General features: G+C 38.6%; 1 protein-coding gene across 2 annotated transcripts in view; it reads left to right on the top strand.

The window, feature by feature from the left end:
- The first annotated feature begins 1,562 nt into the window (after positions 1-1,562).
- CPAMD8 (C3 and PZP like alpha-2-macroglobulin domain containing 8) overlaps positions 1,563-10,383 on the top strand; it is a 57,654-nt gene continuing 48,833 nt past the window's right edge. For both annotated transcript variants that reach the window (XM_053464231.1, XM_053464223.1), the window contains exons 1-4: positions 1,563-2,291; positions 7,299-7,450; positions 8,250-8,272; positions 10,175-10,340. In XM_053464231.1, the coding sequence (XP_053320206.1) occupies positions 2,233-2,291; positions 7,299-7,450; positions 8,250-8,272; positions 10,175-10,340 (400 nt within the window). In that variant the 5' untranslated portion in view covers positions 1,563-2,232. The remainder of the gene's footprint in view (positions 2,292-7,298; positions 7,451-8,249; positions 8,273-10,174; positions 10,341-10,383) is intronic.

Genomic DNA, 10,383 nt, shown 5'->3' with positions numbered 1-10,383 from the left:
TAGGAGCAGTATGAAGTAGTGTACCTTGGATTTATCAGTGAGTGGGTTATTAGATTGTTAACTATGGAATCAAGGTTGAAGAGGGTCAAGTTTGGAGGCGAGAGGAAGTAGAGAGATGGAACAGTAGTTGGACAGATCAGGGTGGGCTTTTCAAGATAGAAGTTATGGTAACATGCTTGAAGGAGGATGGGGCAGATATGAAAATATGAGTTAGTGTAGGGACAAAAGCTCAGTGAGGGAGACTGAGGGATCACATAGTTTGAGTTTAGTCTTGAAAACGACATCAGATATGTGCAGCAGAGGGCGACATGCTACTTTTTTCTTAACAACATACAATCTAGGAAGGTATTCCTTGGTGGTCTGGTATAAGGGAGCAAACAGACATGCGAGGTGGTCTCTGTGCACCCCTTAGCTAGACCACCTGGAAATATCATGCAACAGTTATGACAAACATATTGTAAATAATGGGTGGATGAGATATTTTCCCTACACTATGTAGCCATTTGAAAAACAGAAGGGGATCTTAATTTGTGCCCTTAGTTTAATTTCTAAAAACAAAATAACTTGTAGAGCAAAAGGTTTTTTTTAGTGTGAATTTTGGTTTAAACTTATGCCCTTTTGGTTTGGGAGGAGGTGGAACAGCGTTCAAAATCAATTCACATTTCTGAAGGTTAAAATCTACCATTGCCGCTGCCCTAGGCCTGACCCACGGCTGTGTCTCCAGCCGCCCCCCTCCGCGGTCGGCATAGTCAGTGCATTAAAAGGCAATTGTTTTGCCAATTTCAAACATAAAGGTTTTAATGTTAACACAAATGGCTGAATCCCTCAAGATTAGTGCCTGTATAAAAGCATTAATGTAATGTATGTATGTATGTGTTAGCCAAACCATTAAATCTTTTTTCATGTTATTATTCACCCATTTTGCACCGCCCCCATCCAAAACTGCAAGAAAACAGTGCTTTTTCAGAAAAAGAGTTGCAATACCCCCAACACACTGGCCAGTGCAACAGTACAAATATCCTTTCAATTCTTGTGAGGACGCAAAAGTAACTCAGGTAACATGAGGAAACATTGCAATAATAATAAATTATAATATTTAATATTATAATAAATAAACAGGGTTTATCCTGTTTATGCTCTAAATAAACTCATAGATATTTATTTATTTATATAGCGCCATCATATTCAGCAGTGGAGTACAATGGGTAAAAGGGACATAATAAGTAGCGGACAACATAATAATTTCCACATTAGGAGGGCCCAGCTCAGATGAGCTTCCAATTTAGATATTGCTTTTTTATTTTTTTTGCTACTACATTTTATACTTAAATTTTACCTTTTTGTTTATTTAGGATTACATGATGGCAGGCAGTGGAAGTACAACTCCATTGTAACCATATGTAGAGTATTTTTTTCCATTTTTTTTTTTTACTAGACCTTAGCCTGAAGGATGCTTGGAGAATAGAGAGAAATACCAGGGGGGATGAAAGAGCAACATTCCCCTGGAGGGGCTGTTTAAGTATCCACCCCACCCTACCTCTTTCCAGCTTAAGGTCATTCATTGAGCACAGCAGTCAGGGAGGAGGGAGAGAAGCGAGCCTGCCAAATATCTGGTGTTAAAGGGTCTGTTACTATTGATTTATGGCGCGGAGCCCCCTCCTTCTCTCCCCACCTAGCACATTCAGCCCTCCCCTGGTAAATCCCACCCTCTCCTCTGTGTGCCCAAGCAGGGTCTTCACACATTTATAAGAAGCTTGTTGCGCTCTTCATACTAGCAGAGCTCGGTTAAAGAAGTCCGTCTCAGGCAAAGCTTAAGAATGGCAAACAGGAGAGGGGGGCTGAAGCGAGGTGGTGCATAGGTGGTTAAACAAAACAAAACAAAAGGTAGGGAACGCATTGAGGACAGGAAGGGGACATTTTCGGCACAGATACAGAGGAAGAAATGAAAAAGCAAAGCGCGCGTAGAAGCCGAAGGGTACAGGTACAGCGAAGCTGAGGGGAGGAGGCAAAGCCTGACAGAATATTTCAAGTTCTTAGCGCCACAGGACAAGTTGAAACAAGGGTTAAATCCCTTCACACCGAGGAAGGGGGGGGAGAGAGCAGAGCACACACTGCTCCTTCCACCCCCAGGGCGCACTCCCCCCTCCTGTGCTGTGTGCTTTGGAGAGGAAGACAGTTACCCCTGTAGGGGCACTGGGTGAAGCACTGTGTATTCAGTTGTGCTGGGTGAACATGCCTTTCCTTTGGCTTTTATGGATCCTTTGCAGTTACAGCTGTGCTCAGGACAGACCGTAAGTCCATTTTTCATTTTATCAATCATAGAAGAAAAAAAAACCCCTCCTTTTGTATAGTTTGTTAAATGTGATACTCCTTGTCTAAACAGTGTGTGTAGACAATAAACAGAGGGATAACACACTACATATAAGTGGAATGTAGAGATACAATGACCAGGATGTATACAGCAAGGTACTAAAAAGCATACGCTCGACACACCGGCGGCCAGAAGATCTATATCTCTGAGTGATGGAGCAACATGCAAGAAGACATGCTCACGGTTACAGTTACTGTGTAACAGGGCTATAGGAACAATTTAACACATACTTAAAAAACAAACATGAGCCGCAGATATCGAAAATATAATAACTATCAATTAACGTCACTAACCTCCCTCTGATTGTCTCCGCACTCCTAGACTGTAAGCTCTTTGAAAAACTATTACCTTTCCTAACCCTAGCTAAGCACCCCAATTAATAAGTTCTGTTTGACTACTGTACATATCATACGATGTACCTCCTCTTAATTATACTGTAAAGCGCTAAGTATATCTTTTAACGTAAAATAAAGATGTACCGGTAGTTGCATACATACAGCATGCAGTGGTGAGTGGAGTGTTACAGCTGACTATGCATTATGAAGGGTCAACCCTAGCGAGAAGTACCAAGTTCATAAATGCATAGTTCATGTGGGATGTTTTGCTTTATACAGGGCTGGCATGATTATTCATAATGCAGGGAAGTCTAGGAGGTAAAATGTTTAACTTTCAACTGCCAAATACATATTAATACTGAATATTCTGTGCGGATTTCATTCAGAAAAACAAAGACAACATTCAGTAGGCAACAGCATTTACATACAGGTAGAAAAGACATACATCTCATAATACTGATATTATTGCACGAATAAAGAGCACTGTAATAACACTGTAGCTACTGGAACAGCATCCAGGCCAACATGACAATGCAGAGATAAGGCCACAGGATAACTAATACCATCATCGTAACCCACTCTGTAATGTTTGACACGCAGCATCCCGGACAGGGTAATTGCACTCAGATAGATAACATCCTGTTAAAGGAAATGGCGATAACATCAATGTAGTAAAACACAACTTTCAGGACAATGTTATTACGCCAGTAACTTGCTGGATGCAGTAATGGCAAGCAGCTGGATTTAATAAGTCAAATGTACCACCACACAGAGCGGCGTAATAGCAAGGGCAGTTGGATTCATGTGGATCTCATGTGCCCCTAAGGCACAGGATTTTTGGCGCCATTTGCGTCCATGTACTCCAGTAATATATTCAGAGGTCCTGGCCAATTGTTATTTTGGATATAGAATACGTGAGGATAGACGTTTGCTATGAAATGTACCTATTAACAAAACTTTATCCCAGAACACACATGGATACGGCTCCAAGTCGTAGAATTACATTCAGTAAGATTAAAAGGAGAGTTTCCTCCTAGTGAACAAGATCATTATTCGTCTGCTGATTATTCCCACCACACTGGTATAAATCATTGTATTGAAACAGTTAATATTGCTGTACATACATGGCCAACAAGATGCCGGGATTTGACCGGCAGATTTTATTTTAGTCAAAATTTGTTCCAGTGGCCAGTTGGGTTTTCTAGGAAACCTGTGTGTAAAATCAGCATGTTATTATTATTAGTTATTGTTATTATGTGTGTCTCTATATCCTACCCATTTTCCAGGAAAAGCTCTGTGTTTTTGTCGACAGGTGTCTTATCTGCCAGCGACTAATGTAACTGATGTTATCCATCCTTGTTAAATGCCATCCAAGTTTTTGATTTGAAAGCATAACTCTGCAAGATCTTTATTCGGCTCGATGTAAAATTTACTTTCCCCAAATTTTAGTGGCCTATATAGCTTTTGGCAAATATAGATAGCAAGAAAGTCGTTGGTATTGAACCATGGATACAACTGCATGTCATTCTATGTTCCCTCCTACACTGTCCTATTTGAATGTAAAAATGTCCAACCTTTGCAGTATTTCTAATTAGCTCAGGTTACCCGTTGACTGTACTCATTTTATTACCCATCACCGTTCTTTTTCATGAAGAGAAGCTTTTTGTGCCTGCGCCATCAGGTCATGTGCCAATAAACATATAACTCTTCAAAAACAGATACCCCCAAAACCTGTAGAAAAAAAACATGTGGCTTTAACAACTAAACATTCATGTAAATAGTTCTTTACCCATTACACATTATAATTAGTATTAGCGTGCTATATAAAGAGAGCGACATGGAATGGCAAAGTTATGGGTAGCAGATATCTGACCGTGCACAAAGAAGATCATAGGAAGTCTATGTATGATAGACAAACTGAAATGATATCTGTGTAAATCTACTGTACATCATGTTTCCTTTCTCTGAGAATTCAAATGATTATTACAATCCAGGTCGTATAACACCTTGGCAACGTAATACAATTACATTGCATTATGTACATAATAAAGTAATGGGTTTAACTTTAATGCCCGCAATAATGCAGCTATGCATCTAATCCTTCTTCTCCAAATACATTTATTTATTTATTTATGCTACATTCAGAGTGTTACTGAGAGCTAATTTGTTTGTAGACGTTCATTTTTACGTACAATGTCTGTATTCCAGGATCGCAATCATTTTATTTGCACTGTCCTTGTAGTCTATAATATTTTTAACTTAAACTATGCACTCTTAAGAATCATTAATTCTAACTCGGAAAGAACACATTTATCGATATGTCAGTGGTGGTAATGTAACAAGAAATGCGAGGAATTCATATGAATATGAGATATTACACTCACATTATATGCGATAGTTTTTTTTTTATTATACTAGATGGAACACAGCCATTTACACCCTAGATTCTCTGAGTTTATTTTGCTCAGTTGTCATCATAAGCAATAGCAGCAATGATTTAAGCATATTTCTTCTAATACAGATTATTGTATTGTCATAAGATTGCAATCTCACTAGTTCTGGACCCTCGTCTCCTTTATGTATCAGTATGTCTCAATGTTGTGTTAATCTTATTGTCTAATTGTATATTTGTAATTTGCTGAGGCTTTATAAATAAATAGAATGTATCCCACCCAGGTGGAGGCTAGTTTTATTATTGTGTTGCTGCAGGCCACTGAGATGAGATTATGCACAATGGGTTCATTTGGAGATTGAAAAGTGCTAAATTAAGTCCACCCCCTAAGTAGTAGGCATCCTGAATGCATTAAAAGGCCTTGAGTGCCTTTAAGACACGGCACACCGGGATATGATGTCCATAAAGTAAGTAGGCCAGTTTACGAGATCAAAGATCTCCTCTCTAACTGGCCCATTGTGCAGCGGCACGTCGAGGGGTTTCATTGCCCAAAGGGGTGATCTTGCCCCCGCCAGTGCTCCAGGACATCATTTCCACATATTGCTGACCAGTACTGGTGAAATACTAATCTGCTCCTTGTGCGATGTAGAACAGAGTAAGTGATACCTTTCTATGAGTTTATACACAGTTAGGGAGTGAAGTTGGTTGGTATGGCCAAGTAGCACTACCCTGTCAAGTGAAAAAAGGTGACCTGTTGAAACAGGAGGCTGTGGGTCAAACCCAGAAAGTGTCCAGGAAAAAATGGCCAAAATGGCAACCCTAGTAGAGACCTAAGCAACCGTGATGCAAATCTAATATAGATTAACTACTGGGTGAAATAAAATATTGTTAGTCTATTAATTGCTTGTGGTTCCAATCAGAGATGAAATGGCCTAATAACATGGAGGCATTTTGTTAATTGTGTGTCCATACCTTAAATGCTTAAAAAAAAACATGAAAATGATGGTCTACCTTTAAGAAAACATAAATCCAAAAGTAACATGGATATTATGAGGTGGATACCTTGAATCACGTGGAAAGCTGCTGTCAACATGGAGATTATGGAAGGCACAAACATTTTGAAAGAATATCATTCAGAGAAAAATGTTTAATAATAACACAGAGTTGTTTTAATGAAAAAATAGTAGCACTGTCATGACCCGTTTTTGGAATTTTTGATTGATGTCAATGGCTCAGTAAAACCAGTACAGACAATACATTACACATGGCTTTTATAATCTATTTAAAGTCCAACCGCACACAGAAAATATGTATTTATGCAATTAAAGAAAATCGAATTAAAGTATACACAAAGAAAGATATACCCATACAAACTCTGGATTTTTTTAACCCCCTGACATCACTGTGCAACATGAAATGCCAACCCCATTGAGTCTCTTGCAAGTTAGACTGATGCTCACTGGGGTCAGTCCTTCACAATCCAAACAAAGTCAAGAAACTGAAATGTTCAAATGTCCTTAAAACCGTGTGGTTAGTGAATATACTCCATCAGCTTGACTTGTCTCCTAAATAGCAACATTAGAGAAATGGGATGCAGAAGAGGACTGAAAAGGCAAAAAACATAATGTGTAAGGCGACACAAGAAGGAACTTCTCCAAATAAAGGTGGTGTGTGGACAGTCGTTGCTTCAAATACGAATGCATGGAGCGTGGCTTTTCTGTGTGCCTTGTAGAGCTAGTACTAATTTGTGTTATACGTATGCTTTTTATTTGCTGTCTTGACAACCAAAAGTTTAACATTGTTTTCTTGGCTTTGAAAACAAGCCTGTCCCATTCACCCATGTGTATTCATGTAATTAGACACGTGCCAAACAAAATAGTCTCAAAATAGCACTAATGTTTTAATGATTTCTGGAAATTCTACTTAACACAAGTTGGCCATAATTATCCCATGAGGAAGTTATAATGCGTGTTTAATCAGATGGATGTGATTTCCAGGAGTGATGTCAGGAGTATTAACCTTAGTCATAGGCCTTTCTGGAGTTTGTTCCTGTCCCACGATTCCATTGTTCCCATATTTACCTCAGATTATGTGTTATGTTCATATCTTCTTATATTACATTCCAAAGGTGGCAACTATAGAACAATTTTAAGATGAAACTCTACAAAACAATTACATTTATTCCAATCTCTAATTTCAGCGGCTATTTGATAGTGGCCCCGTCAGTTTTCCGCTCTGGTGTGGAGGAAGCGGTCAGCATCACCATCTTTAATGCAGCTGCAGAGACCAAAGTGCAGTTGCAGCTGGTGGTCAAAGGAGAAACAGTGGCTCACAGTCATGGGTCTGTGTTTGGTGAGTACAACTTTCAGAGATATAATGCATTGCTGCATGGGGTGGTACAGAACAGCCACCTATGTGAATTGGGAGTAAATGAAATGATCTTAGGTCTCCTGGTTTCTGTGGGAATGCTAGTAAAATATCAGTGTCCAGATAGCCTACATGTGATTGTTGTTACTGAGCATGTGCAAGAAGTATACTGCAGTATGGTCCCTTGTTTCAGTAGTGGCAGCTGGAGATAAAAGAAATCTAATTTCATCACTCCTATACACATGCCAACTTCTATGTGGTGGAATGCACTGGGGTTCATGCAGAATTGGCTCCACGTGCACTCAACTTGACAACAGGGCTGAAGTGATCCATAAGTCAATGAGATGAGATTCAAGAAATCTCAATTACTTGACTGTGTATTATGCAGAGCAGGTTTGGTCTATCTTATAAAATAATATTATGTCTTTGTGTGCAGTCTTTGTGTGCAATTTTGCCATCTAGTGAATAAACACCATATCCTGACATAACAAAATGGAAGATGTATGTCAACTATTGCAGTTTTAGACTACTTGGCACCACCTTTTATTTAGTACTGTGGTTATTACTTAATTGTGATATAGTATATTAAATATTGTCTACTGTAAGTTGGCTGGCTTTCTGTACTTCATCTTTCATTGTAGTTAATAAGAAAACCCTGTTGTCTGCTTTGTCATAACACACTCGGTTATTAGTCCAAGTTGGTCTTTCAAAGTGTTTGAAAGTCTTTGGATTAAATTATTCCAAACCATATAATTTCAATTAATCTTTTTCTCTTTCCTTTCAGATAAAGGGACCATTAAGATTCAGGTGAGTCTATAAATCTATCCAAATCGACATGGTTTATGTGTATCACCTGCTTTAAGTGAACAGTTAAGTGAATAATTGAATAATTGGGTCATAGTCGGTAACTAGGAGGAAACCTAATATAAGTATGTGTAACTTTGTACCTTTATTTTCTTAGTTGGCCCAATAAAATGTATCAACTTTGACCAAAAACTAAATGGAAAGACCTGTGCAACTAATATGATATTTTATAGACTCTGTGTACTGAATATGTACATACCAAAATGATTTTCGCACCCACTCTGGAGTGCGGTCACTAATGCCGCTACGAGAGATTTTGCCTTTCGCAATATGGCGACACCCTTTAAAAACTAAACAGGTTCTCAAGAGGATCTCTCCAGACCCCAGACTCTCCAGATATATATATATAAGCAAGTCATGAAATTAGCGCTACATCTTCAAAAAAATTCTTGCAAATGTATGATTTGATGGTGTAAATCGAATTGTCTGGGTTCAAAGATGTCCCAAATATAAGTGATAGGGTACAAAAAATAAAATCAGCCATTGTCACGAAGTGGCTTAAGAAACTATACCATTTTTGTTAAAAGCTAAACATTTGTTTTACAGCAACTAGAATGATTTCTCTTTCTGACACATACAGCCATAGTTAGTAAGATCAAACTTTTTATTTGAAATGTGTATCTACAGTTTAATGTAGAATTTTCCTTTACTCCTACCCTTCACATAGCTCACGACAGTAGAAATTTCTTGGCTAAAATGTGCTCTTATCTTTTAGGGTTGGGTGGGGTATATACCTAGTAGTTGCTTACATGTGTAGTTGTACATCTTGTACAAGTAGTGAAACCACGAAAGCAAACAATAGAATGACTCTGCTCATTGCTACACTTTTACTACTTCACATCAGATTTGTTCTCTCTCTATATATATAACCCCCAATGGTATTTGCTCATTAATTATTTTCTTATGTCAAGCTGTCTCTCTTCATCTGTATCTAATGTGTGTGGTCATACTTTGCATGGTATGTTAACTTTATAAACAAACAATGTATGAAAACATATTGTCAGATTTTCCATTTCATTTTCATGGTGGAGTGTCCCCCAAGGAGAGAGGCACAGGGAGAGGCACTCTTTACATGTGACATGAGTGTATATATTTGGCAGGAAGTGAGCAATAGGGGACCAAATGTAAAAGGAGGACGCCTTTCACACATTAGTCATGTTAGGAGTGGGAGTGCGGTGTCAGCCTCATGAGATGGACTATGGATATCCATTCACAAATCACATTAGCTCATTAAAAACCCCAAAGAAAGTTTATTTGTCCATCAATTCAGTGTAATGAGTTCTAAAAATAAACAATGCTGTAATAACCATAAGAAATCAATAACATCACATCCAAGAAGATGACATACAGCACAGAGGGAGATGATATAAAGCTCTATAAAGTCAAGAGAGCCTGTTGCTGGGTGGAGCTGCATGAGTCTTTGTGCATTATGAGGAACTTACCCTATAACAAAGTATGCACATGGAGACTCAAAGGTATTAAGTAAAATAAAAGAAGACATTCCTCCAGTAGAATACCACATCCCAATCTCTTTCCCAGATGCACAGTGCCCTGTTTGGGCATAAACTGTAGCATATCATGGTTGCCAATGACAGCAATCAAGACACCCAGATAGCCCATGTTATTGGGACAATCCTGGCTGTGACATTCAGATTGAAAATTCCATTAGTTACTATGGTGATAACACTTCTTCTGAAACTGCGTGAGTTTTTTAATATACCTTACTTTTTCAGGGCTCTTTTGAAGCAGAAAAGTATGCTTCACTGTCCATGTCTCCTTGCAGACGGAATAGAGTTTCGTCTTCTGCCATTATATTTCACCTTTATTTCCTTCTAATACATGCAGGTTCCTCATGGAATTCGAGGTCAAGCTCATCTAAAAGTTTGGGGAAACCGGCATCTGACTGACAATGGATTTATATTCCATAACTCTACCACAGTTACTGTGGATAGCAAAGGATCATCTGTATTCATACAAACTGACAAACCTGTATATAAACCCAAGCAGAAAGGTAAGCTGCAAATGTGCAAACATGTGGAAATACCTACTATTTA

This window comes from Spea bombifrons, chromosome 1, assembly GCF_027358695.1.
Source record: "Spea bombifrons isolate aSpeBom1 chromosome 1, aSpeBom1.2.pri, whole genome shotgun sequence".
Classification (NCBI taxonomy): Eukaryota; Metazoa; Chordata; class Amphibia; order Anura; family Pelobatidae; genus Spea; species Spea bombifrons.
Note: the sequence above shows the minus strand (reverse complement) of the source record. Positions and strands in the feature narration are given on the sequence as shown.